This window comes from Carettochelys insculpta, chromosome 3 (genome assembly GCF_033958435.1).
Source record: "Carettochelys insculpta isolate YL-2023 chromosome 3, ASM3395843v1, whole genome shotgun sequence".
In the NCBI taxonomy this organism is placed as follows: Eukaryota; Metazoa; Chordata; order Testudines; family Carettochelyidae; genus Carettochelys; species Carettochelys insculpta.
Window position 1 is genome coordinate 89,393,510 of NC_134139.1, and position 23,101 is coordinate 89,416,610.

Sequence of the window (23,101 nt, forward strand, 5' to 3'; positions counted from 1 at the left end):
AACAAATCTTTTCAGAAGGGTGTCATTTTTACATTGCTCGGTTTTCTGACCATACCCGCTCTTCACATTTTACTGTAGAAACTCGGAGTTATGAACACCAGCGATATGACCTGACCAGTCAACTACACACCTCATTTGGAATTAAAGTACGCAAGCAAGCAGCCATAGAGACAATACATGTCTAATATATGCCTGTGTGGGACACACACATAGTATTGTGTTAAACATTAATAAAAAGAGAGTTTTTAAAAATTGAAAAAGCAAGAAAACAATTCTTGTTTAAGTTAAGGTCGTTTAAAAACAGCACCTTTCTTCTCCATAGTAAAATTTCAAAGGTATGTTAAGTCAGTGGTCAGGAATAAATTTTTGGAAGAACAATCAAAATGCTTCGTATACATTTACAAATTTTAGATGTTATGAACAACCTTAATGCCTGCGGCATTTGTAATCCTGCAAGTCTATTGTGTAGGTTTTTTTTTTTTTAATTTTTCTTCAAATTAACTGTCAGTCTTACAGCCAATTGTTGATCTTGATTTTTGATGCCTGAGAACCAAAAGGTATAGTACAAGTTCAACTGCACTCCTTTGTTTTGATTTTATATTTAATTTAGACATGGCTAGCCTCAGACTGCCCTTCGCTTAGAATTATATCTGTGGAGTATGACACCCACCTAAGTGACTGGAAAACAAAGTGCCCTATTGAGGACTACAGGTAACAAATGAAGTGCATGTAATTTATTTGGGGAGAAGAGGAAAAGCTATGAAGTTGCCATATAGGATCTGATAGGAGTGGGCGATCTTACTTTTCTCTGTTATGTGCTTCTGTGGAGGATATTTGGGTTTGGGGAAACGTTTTTACCCTGTTTCTCAGCAACAGTGTGCCCACTTGGTTTCCTTGCCTCCTGGTTAGGTGCTTGTGGAATCTGAGTGGGAAAACTTTTTTTGGCCTGTGTGCCATATCTGGGTATGGGAATTGTATGGTGGGATGTGGAGTGGGACAAGCCCCTGATTCTGCTCCTACTGGGAGTGCTGGTCAGGCAGAGTGGAGCAAGTCCTTCACCGCAGTCCCCAGCTGGATCACTCAGCACCTGATCTCATTCCCTGGTGGCAGCACTGGGTGGGCAGAGTGGGGCAAGCCCATGACCCCGTTCCCTGGGGCAGCTGGGCAGAGCAGGGCAAGCACCTGACCCATGCCCTAGCCAGAGCACTGAAACAGAGCTCATGGAATGCAGTACAAGCTCTCATGGGTCAGACATTGCCTCCAAGTTGTTGTTTGCCCAGTTCTGCTTTAAGTTCTCATGGTTTATTTAGCTTTGCATTAATGAGCCATGTGTGAAGAACTTCAGAGACTGGCCTGAATAGATTCTTTGTGGGGTAGGGAATTTCTTAACTCCAGACAATTCTTCAGATGCACAGCTAGAAACTCTTCCTATTAAGATTTCATGTGCCTAGTTTTGGCTTGGAGAGTGTTGGACTAACATTATCTCTTGACTGAAAAGAGAGATATTTGTGTCTGTGGCCCATAAAATACAGCAGCAGTATAATAGTTTTGGAGAGAAAATAGGGGAGACCACATTCAACTGAAAGTCTAATTGGTATGTGTCAAGACATTTTTGTTGAATAGTGTTGTGGGATCCTTCTTGATTACATGGGATAAGGATGTCTGCTTTCTCTCTCATTTGAACAACAGCACCTCCACCGCAACAGGGTTTTCTAAAAGAAAAAAAATAGTGTAGACTTAGGGGTATGCTCCAAAGCAGTTGTCAATAGGAGACTCTTCATTGACTTTAATGGGCTTTGAATGAGGCCCCAGATCTTAATCCTATGTATCAGCTCAACTTGAATCAAATGAATAGGTTCAAAGATAGTCAGGATCAGGGCCCAAAGATCTTATGTTACATAGCAGAGAAAAACATTTATCACACAACAGAAAATTAGGGAGCATAATTCCAGCTGTTTTTTCTTCCCCCTCCTTGCTCAGTTTAAGAAAAGAAGAGGCCTGGCAAGGCTAGTTGAGGAAGAAATAGGAAATCCTACAGAGCAGCTCTTGAAGAGAAGATTGGGAATGTCAACACAGAGAAAGACCTAGATAAGAGAGTTAAATGGATAGCCACGGCAATAGAAGAGGCAATTGAGCAGATGGTTCTAGAAGAAGAGAAGCTCAATAAGTAATGGATTACGCAGGAGACAGTGAAGTTGCTCCAAGAGAAGAGAGTGTTGAAGATCAGAAGGGATCTTTCAGAGGGCAGAACAGCAATATAGAATAAACTGCAATGAGGTAAGGAAAATAGCCAGAAAGGATAAGGCGAAATGGTTAGAGGAGCAGTGGTATTACAGAGAGGTATTACAGTGAATGTAAGACTAGAGAGATGTATAAGATGATCAGGAATGTTAATAGGAAGTTGTAGCTGAAGCAGATGGTGATCAAAGAGGAGAACAACGAGATGCTCATGAACAAGAAGGTTGTGCAGCGGTGGACAAGATATTGCACAAGTCTATATAAAGCACAGTTGGGCCTGAGTGTATCTCAGGGACTGATCAAAGAACTGAAAGAGAGATCTCTGCCAAGCATCGAGTGTGTGACCAATATTTTGAAGGAAGAAGTAGAAAGAGCAGTGGAAAAAACTAAAGAACAAATACGTCGGAAATGATAAGATCGCAGGAGAGATGATCAAATATGGCAGAGAAAGTATGATTCAGGAAATACAGCAACTATGTAATATAGCATGGAAAGAAGGGAAGGCACCTAAGCAATGGACAAGATCCATGCTACTGACAATGTACAAAAAAGGAAGTGCACTGGAGTGCAAGAACTATAGAATGATTGCCCTAACGAGTCATCTAGGCAAGGTGCTGATGATGATACTGATGGAGAGACTGAGATGGCAGATAGAAGAACATCTGGTGGAAGAGCAAGCATGATTCAAGAAAGATAGACATACCATACAGAAGATATTGGCACTAAAGTTGATAGCAGAGAAAAAACTTGACAAAAGTACAAGATCATCTACAATTGCTTCGATTTTTTTTTTTCAGAAGGCATTGGACAGCATAGATGAGAAAGTGATTTAGGTGGTGTTAGAATCCTATGGAGTGGGTAGCAGACTGCTATGATTGTGGAAGGATATCAATGACAATGCAGAGGTTGTGGGAGAATGTGCGGCGAGATGGGAAGTTGCTTTGGAACGGTAGAGGTACGAGACAAGGAGATCTGATATCGCCGAATATCTTCATCATGCACCTAGAGAGCGCGATGGATGAGATCAAGGAAGAGTTAAAAGGGATATCTGTGCAAGGGATGAGAATTAACTTGAGGTTCGTGGATAAGAAAGTTATCATTGAAGAATATGAAGAGAAGCTAGCGAGAACGACATAGGTGCTAAATGAGGAAGAGAAGCGGTATGGACTGATCATGAACATTGACAAAACATAATCAATTGTATTTGGTGATAAGGAAATAGGAAGGAAGATCAGTGTAGACATGATCGAACTAGAGAACGTAGAGAAGTTCACGTATCTGGGAAGCAACAAAACATGATCTAGAATGTAAGAAGGAAATAGTGACTAGACTAGTGAAAGCAAGAGCGAGTTTGAAGGCACTGGATAAGATCTGGAAAAGCAAAGTGATTAGTTTAGGAACAAATTTGAGCACCTTGAAAATGTATATATTCAGCAGCATGTTTGTCTGGTTGTGAGACATGGGTGATAACGAAAGATTCAACGAGGATGATACTGGCATTCAAGAGTTGTTTATAGAAAGATCCTGAGAATAGGATGGATGCAGGTGGTCACCGATGAGGAATTATAAAGGAAGATACAGACGAAAGAGAACCTACTGCAGAACGTTATACAACGGAAATTACAGCTATTTGGGCATATCTGCAGAATGAATGACGAACGAAAAATCAAGATCCTAGGATTTGGCATAATGGATGGTTGGAATAGGAGAGACAGACTCCATAGAGAATGGGTAGGTGATGCAGTAGATTGGTGCTGGACTGGGTAAGATGGAAGGAAATAGTGGGAGAGGCATTGGACACCAGCGGGCGCTGAGTCCATGGTTGTTAATGAGAGTTAATCTTTAATTCCCATTCTCAGAATTGATTATACAAGGGTTTTTATATGTGGCTGTTATTTAGATCTTTAAACTGCAGTAGCTTGATTGTTCTGCTGCTCATTTTAATTCTCCAAGTTCTTGACTTTCCCCTTCGTCCTCTATATGCAACTCTGCTTCTGCTGTGAGGAAGTTAGTTACAGATAAAAGCATGGGGTTGAGAAACAAAAGAACTAAGCCCTATTTTTGCTGTGCTACGGACTTGTTGACCTTGGGCAACTGATTTACCCTTTCTGTACCTGAACTTCTCCATCTTCAAAATGAAAACTGCCTGATAATTCTTTTAATTCTGAGACTGTTGGCTGGAAAGTGGAATAGGAGAACAAATTATTAGTATTTATTTCTATATTAGAAATTTAGATTGATCGCAGACTTTTTGTTCAGCACCCAGGCTTCAGCTTTAGGATTATCAATGCATGGAGGCCACCCCGAAGGACAATTCACTGAAATATTTGCATGTCAGGCACTACATTTGCTTCAAGAGAAAACAGAGTTCATTATACTCTAATGAACCCAGTCCCACAAGGGCTACGTCTATACTAGCCCCAAACTTTGAAATGGCCACACAAATGGCCATTTCAAAGTTTACTGATGAAGCACTGAAATGCATATTCAGCGCTTCATTAGCATGTGGGCGGCTGCGGCACTTCGAAATTGACGCGGCTTGTCCCAACAGGGCTCCTTTTCGAAAGGACCCCGCCTACTTCAAAGTCTCCTTATTCCCATGAGCAGATGGGAATAAGGGGACTTCAAAGTAGCCGGGGTCCTTTCGAAAAGGAGCCCCGTTGGGACAAGCCACGCGGCAGCGAGTCGTGTCAATTTTGAAGCGCCGTGGCTGCCTGCATGCTAATAAAGCGCTGAATATGCATTTCAGCACTTTATTAGTAAACTTCAAAATGGCCATTTGCATGGCCATTTCGAAGTTTGGGGCTAGTGTAGACACGGCCAAGGTGTTTAGTGTCCTCAGTTCCTAACTTGCATGATCACATTCAAAATGAGTTACCTGCTTAATTCCCTTTTCATAGAACTCTACTCCTGCTTACACCTCTTTTTCTCCTCTGCAGGAAATCTATTGCTTACAGGAGCAACGAGCTACTGAATAAGCTTAGAATTGCTGGTGTTGGAGACCGACCTCTGGTATGGTTATCACATAGCATGGGGGGTAAGCACTTTGCATATGCTGTACAGCTCACATATGTATTATTTGCCGTAATATGTTAAAATAAGTGAGTAAATTAGCCTGTACAAACACATTTCAGATCAAAGTTTGCAAAAAGTAATCTGAAAATATAAAACTGATCTTTTACTTTGACTAAATTGCATTGTATGACCATTTTGATAATGAACTATCCAGCTCTCTCTTTGTACTGAGTGTGGGGAAGGGTACAAACTCAGTGAGTGATTTAGCTAAAATGTTTAAGGATGGTTATGTAATTGGGAACCTGTAGGCTAAATTGTCTCTATTTTGGATCTATAGTGACCACTGCTGGTAGTGGGTATAGGAAACCAAGTAATTTGGAGTATTGGATTTGACACCAAATAGTAACAGTTTACCTTTCCTGCTTCATTAGCATTTTCTACTTTTACATATTTTTTTCTAAAGAAGTGCAGCTAATTAGCTGAGGAAAGACTGATTGGCTGATTTATGTGTATTGTAATATGAGCTTTCTCAGAGTAGGTTAGTTCTCTGCATAAATTAATATTTGTGTTGTCAGGTCTCCTAGTCAAAAAAATGTTGGTGGACGCTTCCAAAAACCCAGAAATGGATAAAATTGTAAACAACACCCGAGGAATCATATTTTATAGTGTACCTCACCATGGCTCCCAGCTGGCTGAATACTCCATGAATGCTAGATATCTTCTCTTTCCTTCTGTGGAGGTGAAGGAACTCAGCACAGGTACGTTGTTTGTAACTACTTAGCACAGGATTTTATCAGTTTATACTTTCCTCTGAAAATACAAAATGACAAACAGCTAAACCTGTTTTCATCTTTTTAAGGCTCTGATATATGGACATAATAAACACTGTACTTTATGGTTTGTAAAAGAGGAAAGAACTCTGAGTAAGATCCTACGAGTTCCTGCAATTCAGAAATGTAATAGTGCAGTATGTGACTCCTCTGTAGCACACTTTGTAATCAAATCTCAGGCTATATACCATTAAATGACAAAGTTAGCAATGCATATTTCTAGGCTGCAGTCAAACTGTTTAAAACAAGGTCTTGTCATAGATGTGCTGCTGTTTTTACTGGAGTTATAATTTTGCCAAAACATTTCTTAAAAAGATGAAATATTTCAGACACTTATTTTTTGAAAATGCATTAACACAGTTAACACACTATATAGTATTTATTCTTCTTCTTCAGATTCTCCTGCCCTTAAAGAGCTGAATGATGATTTTCTTTCATTTGCCAAGGATAAGAAATTTCCAGTGTTGAGTTTTGCAGAAACCTTACCAACGCATATAGGTAGCATGATAAAACTGCATGTGGTGCCTGTGGAGTCAGCAAGTATGTCAATTACCTATTTACTTTTTCCCCCCACATATTGACACAGGGAGATTAGCTACAACAATAGAAGCATCTGAAATAAGTAAGCATGGGATATTATTGATGGGTCCTTTTGTCTATACTTTTGACGAGAGTTTGACCTTGAATACATTATTCCTGGGGGAATTCTGTGCCAAAAATTAAAAATTCTGCATGCAATATTTGAAAATTCTGCATATTTTATTTGTGAAACTAATCATGCTAGTTTGAAATATTTTGGTAATTTATTTCAAAATATGTCCGCACATATTTCTAAAAGACCAAAAAAATTGTTTTTTAAAAATAGATTTTATTAGGTATGTTAACACAGAACGTTGTGTAATTCATTTAAATTACAATACAGAACTGTGTTACAGTGCAAAGGCTTTGGGGAGTCGGGGTAATGGAGGAGCTGAGGGAGAGGGAAGGAGCCTATGATTGAACTTGGAGGGTATTTTAATGTGTGGTTGTTTTTCTTTTTTTGGTGTGGGGGTTGGGATTGTTCGAGAGCTGGGAAAACTGTTCCCTCTACTTTTTTCCACCCATGGGCTGAATTAATATTGTTGAGGGCACCAAGGCACACACACGTGCACCACCAACAGAAACACGTTGCCTGCTGTGGGCACTCTGCTAATCAGCTGGGTGGCACCTGAATCCCTCCTGCGTGGCAATCCAAGTGCTCAGCTCAGCTGGCTTTGCAGGCAGGGTGCTGTGATAAATCTACTCCAGGCGACAGAGGTGACTGGTGAGAGGAGCCCAGGGGACCACCAGCCATGTCCACCCCCAGCCTGGGGAAGGGCTATAACAACCCCCTTCTAACCCTGGCCCTACCTCTCCCTGTCTCTGCCCCTGCTCCAGACACACCCTTCACCCTACCCCTTCCCATACATACCACGCCTCTTCCCCCAGTCAGAGTAGCTTGGGGGACAAGCAAGGCTAGAAGGCCAGAGCCAGCAGCAAGAGTCCATGCTCCCCTCACTGGCACTAGCGGGGAGAATAAAACAAGGCAGCCCCAACTTGCACTGTTCTTCAGCTTCCTGTTGAGGAGTGTGGGGGTGGCCCCATCCCTTCCCCAGTGTGGTGTGGCCAAAGAGCAGCACAAGCTGGGGCCACCTTGCTGCACTTTCCTTCCTGCTATTGGTGAGTGCAGGGGGCAGGGCAAACCCCTGCTGCCAGTGCTTGCTCTCGGGCCTTGCTAGTTCCCCTCTGATTCCTGGCTGACCTGTCCCACCTTGGGGTGCAGGCGAGCCCTTGTGCTTTGTCCCTGCCTGGGGGAATTCTGCAGCACTGAGCACAGTTTATTTTTTCCCCTTGTAAAATAAATTTTTACCCAACAGGTGCTGCAGTTCCACCTTTTGTCCACCAGAGGCTTCAGTGGAGCCTGAACAGTCAAATGTTTTTTTATTTGGGAAAATACAATATTAGGCAAGATGGAGGAATGCCGTGTGGCTGCATGTGTGCAGAATTTCCCCAGGAGTAACTGAGTTCTGATACGTTTCTGGTAGCTCTCTGAAAAATCCACTCACAGTGCAGTGGCTGTCAAAAAAGCAAGCAGAATGTTGGAAATAATTAAGAAAGGGATAGAGAATAAGACAGAAAATATCATATTGCCTCTGTATGAATCCATGGTACACCCACATCTTTCATACAGCATGCAACTGTGACCACCTACCTCAAAGATGGTGTATTTGAATTAGAAAAGGTTCCAAAGTGGGCAAAAGGACTGGTTAGGAGTATAGATCAGCTTCTGTAAGAGGAGAGATTAATAAGATTAAGATTTTTCATCTTGGAAAAAAGATGACTGAGGGTGGATATGATAGAGGTGTATAGAATTATGACTGGTGTAGAAAAAGGAAATAAAGTTTTCTTTACTCTTCATAACTTAAGAATTAGGGTTCACCAAGTGAAATTAATAGACAGCGGCTTTAAAACAACATAAGGAAGTGTTTCTTAACACAATACAGAGTCCTCCTGTGGCAGTCTTTGCCAGAGGATATTGTAAAGGCCAAGACTATAAAAGGGTTCAAAAAAGACATAACTAAATGCACCAAGTTTAGGTTCAACAATAAAATGTTCCCATCCTCTGCAAGAAGCTGGGCATAGGGGATGGATCACTTGATGGTTACCTGTTCTGTTCATTCCCGCTGTAGCGCCCGGCATTGGCTACTGTTTAAAGACAGGATACTGGGTTAGCTGGACCATTGGTCTGACCCTTGTATGATCGTTCTTACGTGGTAAAGTACAAACATGTAATCCTGTTATCTGAGTTTATTACCTGTATGACACGGGGGGCAGAGGTTGTACTTACGCATCTCTGGGTCCTCATTTTAAATATGATGCAAATCACTGCACTCAGCCTCTTGCGGTAGCACCCTCATGTTTGTTTCTATAGCCAACGTTCCCCAGTTGGTTCAATTGTCAGTCTCTCCCACAACCCTATTACACTACTGTAGCGTCCTTTTGGGTGACCAAAGAAGAGCAGCTTTAGGGGAAGCAAAAAATTGCTCAGAAAATGGTAAGTTTCTGTCCATGGGAATAGAAGATACATCATAATTTTAACTAGAACTTTCACTAAAGTGATTATCTCTCAGGCATACCTAAAAACCCTGATGAGGCTCAATAACTTAATTTGCTAGGAGTAGAGCACCTATGTCATACCCTTAAGTGATGGGAAACTCTTTATAGTGTTTGCCATGCTTGGTGCCCAGTCAAGCCCAGATGTAAACTCTAAGTGACAGCTTTTATTTTAAAAAGGGCTCATTTACTTAGGGATGAGGTTTTTTTTATGAATAAAAACTTTCTGCAGCCTTTTAGACTTTTTCAAAATGAGGATACTTTGACTTTACTAGAGCCAGAATTTAACCCAATGACAAAACTCCCTTTGAGTTTAATAACCAGGATTTCAATCTGTGTCATTAATTAAATGACATGTTCGGTAGGTAAAGCATATGTTTGTAATGCTCGCCTTCTGTAACTATCTGAGTAAACTGGCTTCTGGTGACTAAATCAATAAAGGAAAATTATAGGGAAGGAAGAGGTTTTCTAAAGCCCTGATCCTGCAGAGAGCCATATGAGTAGACACTTACCTATGAATAGCTACGGAGGGACTATTAATACAAGAATTTTTTTCGTAATCAAGACTTTTTTTTTTCTGCTCCCAGATTTAGGCATAGGAGACCTAATTCCAGTGGATGTTAATCATCTGAATATTTGCAAGCCAAAGAAGAAAGATACTTTCCTATACCAACGTACTCTAAAGTTTATTCAAGATGCTTTAGCTGAAGAACTTGGAAGATGAGTCTTTCACATCCTTTCTTGCTTCTCTCCTCCATTTGGTGTAACACAAGTCTTTCCACTAAAACAGTTGGCAGGCCTCCAGAATTACAGATGCCTTATTAAATTTAAAAGATCAGCTGTCCAAGTGGCTTCCAATATATCTGCTTGGTATTTTACCATGTCTATGTCCGAAATACCTTCAAAATGTATACCAACTCGACCACAGCTTCAGAAATCTTTCAATAAAAGTCTGCTGTGATTGACTTATTGTTTACAGGTATGTAATTCCTCTAATGAGTTGCCCCGTAGGCAATTGGGATGCAGTGGAGGAAAGGCTTCATGTGTCCTGTAGCTACTCTTCTGGAGCAGCTTGGATGGGCCATGGAAGGTGCACTTCTTGCCGAAGAAAGGTTGCAGTGCTTATGAGTGAATATACAGATAGGACAGAAATCCTACACTGAGGACCAAAAACAATAATCCCAGATGATTATCTGTTTCAATAAGAACATAGGGAAACAAGTGGCTGTCTCAGAGTACACCTCTGCCATCCATATTTGCAGGTTTGAAATACATGCATGATTCCAGATACTGTTTTATTGATGGACCAGTTGCATTTTGTTTATGCTGCTTGCTTTTCTGTTTAATAGACTCACACATTCTCCTCATTTAAGTCATTTTTTACCAGTTGGGCATCAATTGATGATAAATTCAGGAGAGAGAGTGAGAGAGTGTGTGTGTGGGGGCGGGGGGGACGGACGACAAGAGGAGGGAAGGAAAATAAGGCAATGGCTAGAAAACATAAAGGAGTTCCCAGGACTATCTAAGACCATTGTATGATTCTGGGATCCCAAGCAAAGTTATTGGCACATAAGGAGGGAAAACAGCAACAGTATCTTCAAGAGCTGTCTCTGTGGGTGCTCCACTGTAGGTGTCAATACATCCCTGCACCATCCATTGGAGATATTCAGTAGCACTGTCTGGTCAGGGTGTGCGTGTGCAGTAGCAGTCCTCTGGTGCCTCATCTAGCACAGACACCCTGACCCCTTCAGTTTCTTCTCAACTGTCCTTGCCCTGAGACAGTGTTGTTAGTGACATCAGTAAGTAACTTCAAAGTCATTAGATTAAGTTAGCATATTATTGCCCCCTTTTTAGCAATGTTACTTGAATTAGCATAGTTATAATTAGCATTATTTGAGTGTAGTTACCCATTTGAAAATTGTTTTCCAGTGTCCTTTTTTTATAATAAAAAAAAAAAAAAGGGTGGTGGGGGTGATGCTTTAAATATGCCTGAATCCCCAGGCTTTAAAAGATATACTTCACGTAAGGATGCAGTACAAATTGCTGATGCTTAGGTGAGACACACATACCACAGAAAGTGTACTCACTGCAACAATCTCAAAGCAAGATCAAGGAGAGATCCAAATATTTGCTTTTAACTTATTCTAATGGAGAAATTCCTCATTCTGACTTGGACCTGGGACAAGACCACAACAAGGGAGTCCCTGAGGACCACAAGTGCCAATTTTTTTTTACAAAATCAAGGAAAATGGCTATGTCTCCCCCTACCGGAGAAGCTGTTAATAAAGAAACTTTCTCCAAGGAGATCACTGCTCACAGAGCAGACCTGCAGTGAGTGCCTTTGATACACTAGGCACCTCTAGCATCATCCATGCTGGTCCTCTGTCAGCAGCAAAAAGGGGTCATAGAACAGGCATTTAGCAGCCGCCTCCTTCACAGCACAAATGACCCCCTACGAAGGGCGTGGTACCTCGACCACTTGTGATGGCTTCACGTCTGGCACTGAACTCCTCATTGCAGACCATGGACCATCTAAGGCCAGTGCCCTGAAGAAGGCGACACACAAAGGTTGGCAGCAGCCTCACTTCCTCCTTATGCAACATGACAGAAAGATAGAGCACTGCATCTGATAGCACTGATTTCTCTTGTATACTCATCAGATATGGAAGTTACCTCTGCTCCAGGACCTCCGCTGCTCAGCACTGCCTGTTCACTGGTACTGACAGCAACGGACAATCAATCTCCCACAACTCCACCTGTTTTGCGTGATGAGGAGGAAGACATGGGACAAGCAGTTTTTGCACTTGAATGCGCCTTCCCAGCAGCACTGAACCTCATTACAATCAAAGGAACAGAGCATCAGACAGAATTTCTGTGATGCACAGTAAGACGAGATCACTTCCAGCACAGATTACTACCATTTTTGGAATGTTGGTGGTTCCAGGAGTCTGCCTAGTGGTGATAGCTGCTCATTTGTACAGCTGGGATACTGATATTCCCATACTTAGATGACTGCCAGCTTAAAAAGCCATACCCTGCCAGAAACACTAGGTATTACTCAACAAGCATCTCCCTTGGGCTGTAGATCACAAGAAGTCATCTACACTAACTCCAGTGCAATGGTTGAACTTCATAGAAGTGCATGTGTAATCAGTGGAGGCTAAATAATCACTGCTGCTGCCCTGGTTCACATGCCAGAACCTCCCTAATATTAATGGTCTCACATAGCCCATGGGTGTCTGCATGCACCTATCCACAGCTCTTGGGATATATGGCAGCCATCACTTTCACTGTAAAACACGACACAGGTACTGCCTTCAAGGACAGCAGAACACACAAGCCTGAAAAAGACTCTCACTGACCACAGAGGTTCTGCATACACGATGATGTCTGACAAACCCAAACTTTTGTTCAGGCATACCATTTCAACATGATCCACTATCTACACACATCTCAACAGATGCCTCACTATTGCATGGGAACCTCACACAGACCAACATGCAACCCAAGGCAAGTGGACCTCCATGGAAACATATTTACTCAATCTGTTTGAGCGATGGGTGGTCCACAAAGCATGCCTACATTTCCTCCCTGTTATATGAGGCAAAATGATAAGGGTCCTGATGCACAATGGTCCGTGTACGTTCGATATAAACCAACAGCGTGGCACATGTTCCCACTCCGTATGCACCGAAGCCTTAAAACTATGAGAATTGGTGCATAAAACAAATCATCACAATTTACAGCAGGATAGCTCCTGGGTGTCATGATCATGAGGGTTAGCCAGCAGCCTGGGAGTAAAAGGGTTAACCTCCTTAGCCAGGTGGGGCTGGCCTATAGGAATGTAGGTAAGAATTGAATTTTGGCTCCTCCCTCTTCTGTTCTCTGTCTTTTTTCCTCTTCTTTCCAGCTATGAGAGAGAGACAGACAGAATATCTCCCTCCAAGAACAGGCCCTCCAATCTTCTGTGAGTAGGGTAAAGTTTAGATAAATCCATTGGCTTTATTGTTTTATGGTTTGGGAAGTGGGGTCTGATGTATGTGCACTTTTTAGAAACGTTCTTTTACTCTCCTTGTACTAAGTTCTAGGCCCATGGTGGAGACTCCCCATGTGTTTTACTTTGTAACTCTTCCATCTAGGTATGAGGCTTGCAACATGAATATTGTTGTAATAATAAAAGTTCTTTCTTTTTCTTAACCTGGTACTGGTTAATGTTTGTGTTCTGGTTTTTACTTTTGGGGCTGAGATTTCCCAAGTAGTCTCTCCCTGGTTTCCTTATTATAACTTGGGTGGTGGCAGTGAATTTTATCCCCAAAAATCTAAGGTTTTTAGGATTTTTGGGGGAAGTTTATACCAAAACCTGGTAAATAAGGAGGTACTTTTGCTGGCCCACACTTCTGCATTTATTTTGCTAGAGTGGGGAAGGAGCCATGCCACTGGGTCATGTTGGTGAACACATTGTTTCCCTACAAGCCTGAATGGAAACTGAATGATGAAATAATACCACACACATTTTACATGTGAAGCTCCCTGTGCATGCGCGCGCACACCCCCCCCTCCCACCCACCCATTCATGACATCCATAAATAAGAAATGTCCAACATTTTTCTCCCAGGTAGAACTAGAGGCATGAGCCCTAGGATATATTTTTCTTATAAAAAAAGGAGAACTCCTCTCATATACACATTCCTTTTGATACCTCTTATCTCCAAAATAATACACAAATAATGGCCCTGAAAGGCCAAAATAATATTGATAGTGCTGACCTGGCCTAGACAGCCATGGTTTCCTTACCTGACATACTTGGTGATTTGCACACCTTCATGCTCACTTGCCTATGGAATGTTCTCACTCAGAATAAGTCAAGTCCTACACCCAGATTTGTAGAAACTTCACCTGAAAGTGCGGTTCCTTCATTGCGCCACTGTGACAACCTGACCTGCTCAGAACTAGTAAGACAAATGTTGATAAGCAGCAGGCACTATGCCACATGTACTAGCTAGCTATAAAAATGGAAAAGCTTGTTCCTATGGTGCCAGAATAAACAGTTGTAAACCAGGCACTGCTTCCACTAATCCGGGAATAATTATTGTCCCTGGAGCCCTCGCAGCTAACTACAAACTCTTTGAGTTCATTTTGTTACCATCACAGCCTTCCATCAAGTAGATGGGATTTTTTTATATTCACTCAGTTGAGTACAATGCAGTGTCTTGGGCAGTATGAGCACATGTACCCAGACACTGATGAACTTAATGTCAGCGGGGGGGTGGTGGAATGATGCATTTCTGCAAATGGCCTTGACTTTTTTTTTTTTTTTTTGGTGTGTCAAGATTGGGTGACGGTCTCGGCCATGTGTACATAAAGCTTATCTAACTGGACAGCAAATAAATAGGAATTATTCACTACAGAACACCGCCCCGCCCCAACAAGAGCGTCATTTATTGCCATGCCATTCCCACCCAGTGTACCAAGTCTAGCCATCTTCAGGGTGGCCACCTGCACCTCTAGCTAAACGCTCAAAACCATTATGCAGTTAGGCTGCAGCTACACTAGGAGCTTAAAAAAAATCAATTAAAATGGATTTAACAATAATGGTTTTATCAATTCGATTTGGAGCATCCTCACCTTCCCACAAAATCCACTTAGTGCTGCCACATACAAGTTGCCAAAATTCGACTGTTGCAGCAGTGTATTGTGGGAACCTCTCCCACAGTTCCCTAAGCCCGGTAGCATTCTGACTATTTTCACTGGTGCAGCACGGGGAAAAAATTGCACCCGGAAGGGGTGGTGGGTATCTGACGACATCGTCTCAAGTTTCATCTCCCCCCTGCCATATTAACCAACCATCCAAAAAATTGTGTCTGCTGAGGGAGCCCCCCCCCCGCGCCACAGCTAAAAGACTTCCAAATCTAGCCAGCCCGCCCCCCCGCAAAAAAAAAAAAATTGTGACACCCCCCCCCCCCCCCCCCCGAGGGAGACTGCCCCTCCAGGCAGATAAAAGCCCACTAATTATAGCCAGGCCCCTCTGGCCTTTGCATAAAGCCCATACAAAATATTGCTCTGAAAGGACAGCCACGCTTGTGACAAAGTATTTTCTTCTGTTGACTGAAAATTGCAACCATGGAGGGAGCCTCCCCCCCCCACCCCCGCATGGATAAAAGACCCCCCCCCCCCCCCCAAATTGTGGCCACTGAGGAAGACTGCCCCTGGGCAGATAAAAGACCCCCCCGCCCCCAACTATAGCCAAAAGCATGTCTACTGTGGGAGACTCCCCCTGGCTGGCTGTAAGGCCCCCCCAAGTATCCTACCTGCTGAGGGAGCCCACCCCCCAGCCAGCTACAGGACCCTCAGCACACACAAGCTGCCTGGCACTTTTCACAGCACGTCCTTTTATTGGTTTGGGATCAAGCCACGTGATGTGGCCGAGCACGGGAAAGTTGCAGATTTCATGGTGCCTCTCAGGCAGGGAAGGGAAGAGACGTAGGAGGAAGGACAAAATGTAAACATCTGAGAAGCATTTTCTCCTCCCATCATACAAGCACAACCCCACCCATGCCTAGCTGCCCTGGGGTGGGGGGTGGGGGGGAGCAGCAGCTGCTGCTGCTAGGCAGAGCAGAAAAGACAGGCAGCTAGCAGAGGTAGGCACAGGGCCACGGCCCCCACAGCCACACTACTAGCAAAGAAAAAATATTTTTTTTCAGCCTCTCATGACCCTGCAGTCATGGGCTTCCAGCTGCCGAATTGAAAGGATAGTCCTGTTGCTTAAGTCCTCCGCACCTGAGAGCAGTGCATCTGGAAGCAGACAGAGCAGAGAATTTGGGGGCACACATGGGACATATCTGGAGGCTAATTAATTTAAAGACCTGGTGCTTCCTCTCTACCTTTCATTTTGGAATGTTACATTTGACCTGAATGCTACACCTGTCAGGATACAATGCTATTATAATACCAATATTATGTTGATTTTAGTGCCCCATAAATCGAGCTACTGGAATTTACAGTGAAGACAGGCATTTAGTAAAATGGGGCTAAATGCCTTAAAACTCAATATTATCTCCTAGCGTAGACACAGCCTTACTCTCTGTTCATGCTCAGACACAAAACTAGGCTTCAGTATACTAGCATCACCCATGAATTCAGCTCCAAAGTGAAGTCCCTCCCATTCTCCAAGGGCACTGCTCTAATTCACCTGACATGGAGCACCCAGACGGACAGCACTGAAAAAAGAAGGTGCTCACCTTGTGCAGTATTTGAGGTTCTTCCAGAAGTGAGTCACTGTAGATGTTCTACTACCTGCCCTCTTCTGCTCTATTTCAGTGTATGAGCGAAACACTCCACGATCGCAAAGGAACTGACAGGGTTGGGACAGGCACTTGCTTGACGAGGCACCACCAGCCTTGCAAGTCTTCTGCTGTACATACGCATCCTGAACAGACACTGCTACTGAAAACATCTGACGTTGCTCGGATGCACTATCTGAAGTGCAGTTACCTACAGGGAGACTCACATCTCAAGAAACCTCAGTTGTTCTTGTATAATATTGTGGAGTGTTTCACTGTATGGTTGTATAATGATGATGCTAAAAAGCACAATAAGTTTGAGCCTCCAAAATCTTTGTCATAATTAGTGTGTATATTACTGGTGGTTTAGAATTCTAAGACCATCCCTACTAGTCCCACACAAGAACATTCTCCTGTAGGATGGACAGTGCCGAGAAATATAGAACCCAGAGCAGTGCAGGCGGCCAGGCATGCTTTCTTTTGGATTAAACCCTATGTATGAATTTTTCATTTCAGACAGAAGATGTAGTTTGGGTCTATAAATAATTCTAAAACAGTTTCTCTCACTTCTGTTGTGCTCAGATATGAGAGAACCCTTTTTATGCAGGTGGAACAGGGTATATGAAATTTATCAGGGTCCCCCGCGTTTTGAATAACCTGAGCAATTCCCATAACAAAACAGGCAAATAGGGTCATGTAAACTGTTTTTAAGTAACGGACATGCTTTGGCTAAGAAGTAGTCAGACCAACCCGGTGCCTATGTAATGCTGTGTACAATAAATCTGGCTGTATGAGCTTCTGTAACTGGAATTCTTGAAGCATCTTTCAATTTTATAAAATTAAGTGTTTTAAGGTATTAATGGCTAACTTTTCTACATTAGTGTGGATTACAGTAACTTCGTATTTGGGAGATATTAATAAAATGTGTTTAATTTGTGCTATATCTCTTAATACATTAAACTTGAAAAATCTGCTAAGTGGAATGTGGTGATACCATATTTCATGCCAGTCCAGAATAGTGACTGTAGTTTTCTGCAAGACTCACCGCACTTGTATCCTTTACCCAGCAAACTTACTACATTGTTGTAATGTAGCTGCAAATCTGTTGTTAGTTAGCACATGCCATTATCCACTTGCTGACTACCTGATGATTCCTCTTCCTTCTACAGAAACACTGCATTTTGATGTAAGTTTGTATTGAATCTTTACTTCAGTGAGTCTTTAGACATGTTTCTAGATCACGTTCTGTGGTAGCATTCTGGGTTGTTTAGGTAGAGTTATTTGTTCTGTGTCCTTATGATTCTTTACATTTTGTTTAGAATTTCAGAGTTATCAATTTATGGAAGTGGGCATATTATTGGCACTTCTGGGCCTCTTGAGTAATACAGCTTTTGCGTTGAGGTTGGCCTTGGTGAAAAAACCAAGCACCAATGGGAAAAGAAAGCAGGCACCTTCCTTGGTGCAGTTACTTGCACAGTAAGTACTAACATGCCCTATCTGCATCCCTGACTTTGGCACCAGAGACTTTGGTATTCTGCTTGGAATCTGCACCAACTCTTTTGTGCTCTTTGACACCAGTAATTTGGCAAAATTAAACAAGAGTTAGTTGACATCCACTTTAATTGTCTCTCCTGCTAACACTTTCATCAACATAAATTAGTTGTCCCAGGGCTGTTTCCACTACCTTCATTGCCCAGAATGTTGGCTACAGTACTAAATATATTTAATTTTTCACTGCCCTCAATGATTTATGCTGAAATATGTTCATAAATAGCCATGGCTGCCTTTTATTTATTTTTTAAAGAGGCCAGGAGGTTGTGATGAGCCAGGGAAGTAGGTGGCCAGTATCCTTCAGAGGGGCTCACCTTTGTAGAACTGAAAACTTAAAACCTCACTCTAGCCTCTTTACTACTAAAGAAATGTGCCTGAAGAGCTTGGATATAAAGGGAGCGTAACTTCTACATAGAATGTCTTTTTGCTTAGAATTCAGCAGCAGAAATGAGAAGGCTTGAACAAGGTTGGAGACCAACAGAATTGATCTGGCTGACCTCACATAATTACCTAGGCAACTGAGAAGGGAACTAAACCAATTAAAGATTTGTAGAAAACATTTAATTGACATTTACACCTTCAGTATAAAAAAGTCAATTTGAAATACAAGACCCAGGTTTTTCATCTTGATCAATGGTTTAAAATATTAGCATAATTTTAGTAATTCTCCATCCAAGAAGACACGTCAATCCATTTGTAAGTTATTGGACCTGAACTGAAACACAGGTGGATTAATTTTTAATTATGTACTTTCCACACAGACAATATAAATGCTTCACAAATTAACCACAGGTCATGTGTACCTTGCACACACTAAACAGCCTAATTTTAAATCAAGATGATCCTCCTTTTTAATTAACTCTTGGGCATTTGAGAAGCATAAATGCAGAGGTGGTTGGCAAACGCAGAGTTCACTTTGCTATTCTGGCCTGTTCTAACCTGACACCAGCTGTAGCATTTTGTGAGAACTGTATGTTAACTGCACCATTGTTCTGCTAAAAACACTGGCCCCTGTAGCTTATACTGTTCTATCACAGTACTGGATAAATCTAAGGAGGAAAGTAAAGCAGCAACTGCAGCACTATTTGCTTGAAGACTGTGCAGCAAAGGTCCCTGTTCAGGATGCTTTACCCAGGCTATGATTTCTGAAACATAGACCAAGATACTATAGTTTTCAGCATAACATTCTTGAAGTATTTGGAAAGACTTGTACAAAATAAGCTAAAACTGAGTGCATTTTATTTACTCCAAGGTCAGCTGCACTGCTGGGATACCTGCAGCCCAGTCCAACTGACCTGTGCTGCTGCACAGCACCCATCATTGTCACAGTAGTATTTCCTCTCTGAATTGATCCTAACAAACACAAGCTGACTGCAAATTGTTTAGTTTGACAGACTCTTTTATGCTCATGGAATTAGTTTTCAACAAACCTCTGTTCTACAGCTTTTTACCATAGAGTTTCCTATAAGTAATTGCATTTTCTGTAAGGAACTTTTGCTACCCTGCATTCCCCCCTAGTTGTGATGTGCTGTAATTCTACCCATTGCCTCAATCTGCCATTAGCTGGGGGAGACGAAAGGCTGCATGAAGGATTCCACTTTCAAGTTTGTTCTTAGCCTTATGATCTGGTTTCCTTTCACTTCTCATTGAGTAGTACCCTTAAATAAAAAGTTAACTGTCTTCCTTTGCCATTTTCTTAAGGGAATATAATTCTTAGCAAACGGTGCTGTTGCACTGTTTCTCAGATCTGCTTGCTCTCCTGATGAAGATGCTAAGGCATCATTTCCAAAAGGCATAGAATTGCCTCATGCCTGCTAAATTGTTTATAGTAATGCGATGGCAATTGTTGAGCAGAAGTGAGTAAGGAAGGTTCACCTGTACACTTAGCTCCTGCATTGCCAGTTTTGAATGGGAAATGACCTTCCAACTAGCCAGTGTCTCGTGCACATGTTCAATGGTTAGAATTAAAAAGCCACCCTTCCACTTGAGGGCGAGATTCTGCTATCCTTGTTCATGCTGAGTTCTGCCTCACCAGCCTACCAGTCATGTAAACTTAGACAGCTCATCTGTGTCTATTATTTCATTAGCAGCCAAGCATGAACACGTTTCCTTGCATGGAAAGAGAAAATGGGGGGGAGCAAAGGTACGAGTAGTGGTCAAACATCTTGTGTACTTCCACAGGATTCTGCCACTGACTGCACACACAGTACGCAGACAAAAGGAATGTTTACGAGCAGGTTACCTGCACAGTTCCATCCAGACTGCTGAAGAGTCATTGTTTATGTTCCTTTTGAGTGGACTGCAGGCATTAAGTCACACTGAAGAGAACAAAACCAGTTAAGATCTGAATATAGAAGAGAGGATGCACTGAAAGAAAACACAAGTGTCTAGAATAATTTTGCTAAATGTATCATGATTAGCTTATAAGGGCCCATCATAATATCGGTGTGCAGTTGCTTGGTTGTGATTAAAAACCAGCATGTTCATTAAAATAGAGAGAATCTAATCTATGACAACCTCTGCTCCACATCTCCCCACCCCTTTTACTTAACAAGAAAGAAGGATCGAGGAATTTAGCAAGCAAGTTTATACCAGGAGACAGCAGGGCCAACAGCTGCCATGGGCTGGGGGGGCGGGGGGAAGGGTAATATGGGAGGAGGGGTTTGGCTCCCTGCCACAGAAGGAGTGGGACTAAGGGCGGAAGGGGCAGGGCTTAGGGCTGTCAGTCCTGCCTCCCCCACAACTCCCTCAGAGCGGCACCCCAACACTACTGCAGTGTTCCAAAGCAGCCCAGAGCTCTGGCCCCCAGCACTGCTCCTTTAGCAGCAGTGGCGGCTGGGCACCTGCCCCCTTTGCCCTCCCCATGCCCTGGTCAGCAGGCCTACCAGGAGATTACAGAACCAACTGTTAGCTGTAAGTCACACAAAAGAGAAGCAACATGGGAACCATCTACAGCATACTTGCTAATAGAATTGTAGTGGTATAATTAAACTGTTAGTCATTTCAGGATGATTCCCTCTGGGAACACTCCTCGGATTTAGCGTACTGGTGTAATTATCCTGTTGTAGCTCTACTGACAAATTTTACCATGTAGACCAGTCTCTTTTAAATGATAAAATGTTTTTGAAATATAAATGATGCCTATGAATCTTTTGCTTGTTTTCTTCAGACATCATTACTTACTCTTGAAAAATACCCTCTGTATCGGAAATGTCACTTTATTTTTTGGTTAGTTTAGAATAAACTATTTCCTTTTAAGGTTTTTTTTTTTTTAATTTTTTTTAGCAAGGTGTATGTTACTGCCTAATATCTTGTATTTTCCCCACCAACTCCCCCAAGCATAGTACTAGGCTTTTATAAAAACACAAAAATAACATGTGGCTTTGCCACACTTAGTGCAACTGCATTCAAAGCAGATTTATATCTTGTATCCTTATTAGATTTTTATAGGGAAAAAAAAATCTCACAACTCTAAATTAGCATTTGTGTCCAAAGTACTTTTGTTTTGTTCCAAGACAAACAGTTTGCTGACTCCCTCTGATAATGTACCATTGTCCTCATCATCATTAAATGTGACCCAGTGACTGAAATCTTTGGGGCTGGGGAGTTTCAAGTCTTTCGGACTGCACGGAGGCCCAGTTGTTGCTGGTATGGAAAAAGGAAAGGAAACATCTGTGTCCAGGTCCAAGAGACTGACATTCTCGGTTAGTGAACTGGAGTCAAATTGCTGTGGCTGCTTGATGTCTGGGGTCGGAGGGCCTTGAAGGTCAGCAATAAAGTCCAACGCAGCTGGTGCCAAGTGCTTAGTACCACGGCTGGCAGTGGGTGGGTGAGCTGAAAGCTCAGGCTCGCTGACAGAAAGGGAGAGGAGGTCAGTTTCCGGTGCTGCAGGACTGTGCTCCGAAGGACTGTTGTTGTTGTTGGAATTGAACGTTAAGCCACTGATAAGCAGACTGTTACTGCTCTGAAGCACCTGCCAGTGAAGAGCAGCAGGAGCAGACTTCTTCCTCCGGGGTGGAACCTTTGGGGCAAAGGAGGAGTTCTGCAGAGGCAGTGCACTTGCCTCTGAAAGGCCTAGGCTAGGAGCCTGACTGTCACTGCTTTTTCTTCTCTCAGGAGCTTTCCCAGGGAGTGTTGTTCTGGGCTTAGGGACAGGGGTCATCCTAGTGGGACTGGTAATGCCTTTGGCTTCAAGGCACGGCTCAGACAATCCAATGTGAAAGCAGATGGGCTGCTGGCTAAGCTGCTCCTCTGGCCACACAGACTGAGAAAAAAAAAAGCATAAAGAAATATGAGAGTGAGTGCGACATTTTAAATGCAGACTTGGTCACAGCACTCGCTCTGCCCATCTGGATGGGAAAAGGATCAAACTGTAGGTGGGATAAAGAGGATGTGCATTTGCTGAGTGCATTACTGAAAGAAGCTGGTGGAATTGCAGAAAGACACCCAGAAGCAGAAAGTGAAGCCATGGGAGTAACAGCTTCCAAGCAGCCCTGCTTTGCTCTTACACACCACACTGCACACTATGGCATTAGTTTCAACGCTGTAAGTGGGGAATTAGAAGCGTAAATCCTCTTCGCTCTCTGTGTTAAAAATACATCCCCTTTAGGGCCATTTTCTTTTCCACATTAGAATTATGCTTGGGGCCAACATCCAGATCCCATAATTTTGGAGCATTAACGGTTACATTTTCTTGCTGCTGCAATAATATTTAAACAAAAAGTCATGATGGGAGTCACATTACTGGGGCATTCAAACATGCCTGGGTGCCTTTTGATGAATGAGACTGAAGGACAATTAGCTTCAGCGAACCCAGGAATTGCATTTGTGTCTTACTGAGGCCACATGTAGAATTTTGCTTTCTTCCTTAGTGCCTTATATTCTGCTTTAAAAAAAACCTTAAAAATATATTTTCCATATTTGCCCAGGCTAATTCGCAGCATTTTAGCAGGCTGTTTCCTTCTGATCTTGCCAAAGAAAACCTTTACTTGGTGTTTTGGATGCAGTGTAATTAGTAAAGCATCAATGCAGAAAGAAACATAAGATTGAGAGTGA

The 23,101-nt window shown here is 42.5% G+C and overlaps 2 protein-coding genes across 3 annotated transcripts in view; one reads left to right on the forward strand and one right to left on the reverse strand.

Annotated features, from left to right (window-relative positions):
• The window catches only part of SERAC1 (serine active site containing 1), a 48,444-nt gene extending 38,264 nt beyond the window's left edge, over positions 1-10,180 (forward strand). Inside the window, exons 13-17 of one of the 2 annotated variants that reach the window (XM_074990304.1) lie at positions 611-711; positions 5,178-5,275; positions 5,829-6,011; positions 6,480-6,623; positions 9,803-10,180. In XM_074990304.1, coding sequence (XP_074846405.1) covers positions 611-711; positions 5,178-5,275; positions 5,829-6,011; positions 6,480-6,623; positions 9,803-9,939 — 663 coding nt within the window. In that variant the 3' untranslated portion in view covers positions 9,940-10,180. The remainder of the gene's footprint in view (positions 1-610; positions 712-5,177; positions 5,276-5,828; positions 6,012-6,479; positions 6,624-9,802) is intronic. The other variant, XM_074990305.1, reaches the window with a different exon arrangement.
• Positions 10,181-18,591: 8,411 nt separating this feature from the next.
• The window catches only part of SYNJ2 (synaptojanin 2), a 96,279-nt gene continuing 91,769 nt past the window's right edge, over positions 18,592-23,101 (reverse strand). Inside the window, exon 27 of the mRNA XM_074990307.1 lies at positions 18,592-22,310. Within this exon, the coding sequence (XP_074846408.1) occupies positions 21,510-22,310 (801 nt within the window). The 3' untranslated portion in view covers positions 18,592-21,509. The remainder of the gene's footprint in view (positions 22,311-23,101) is intronic.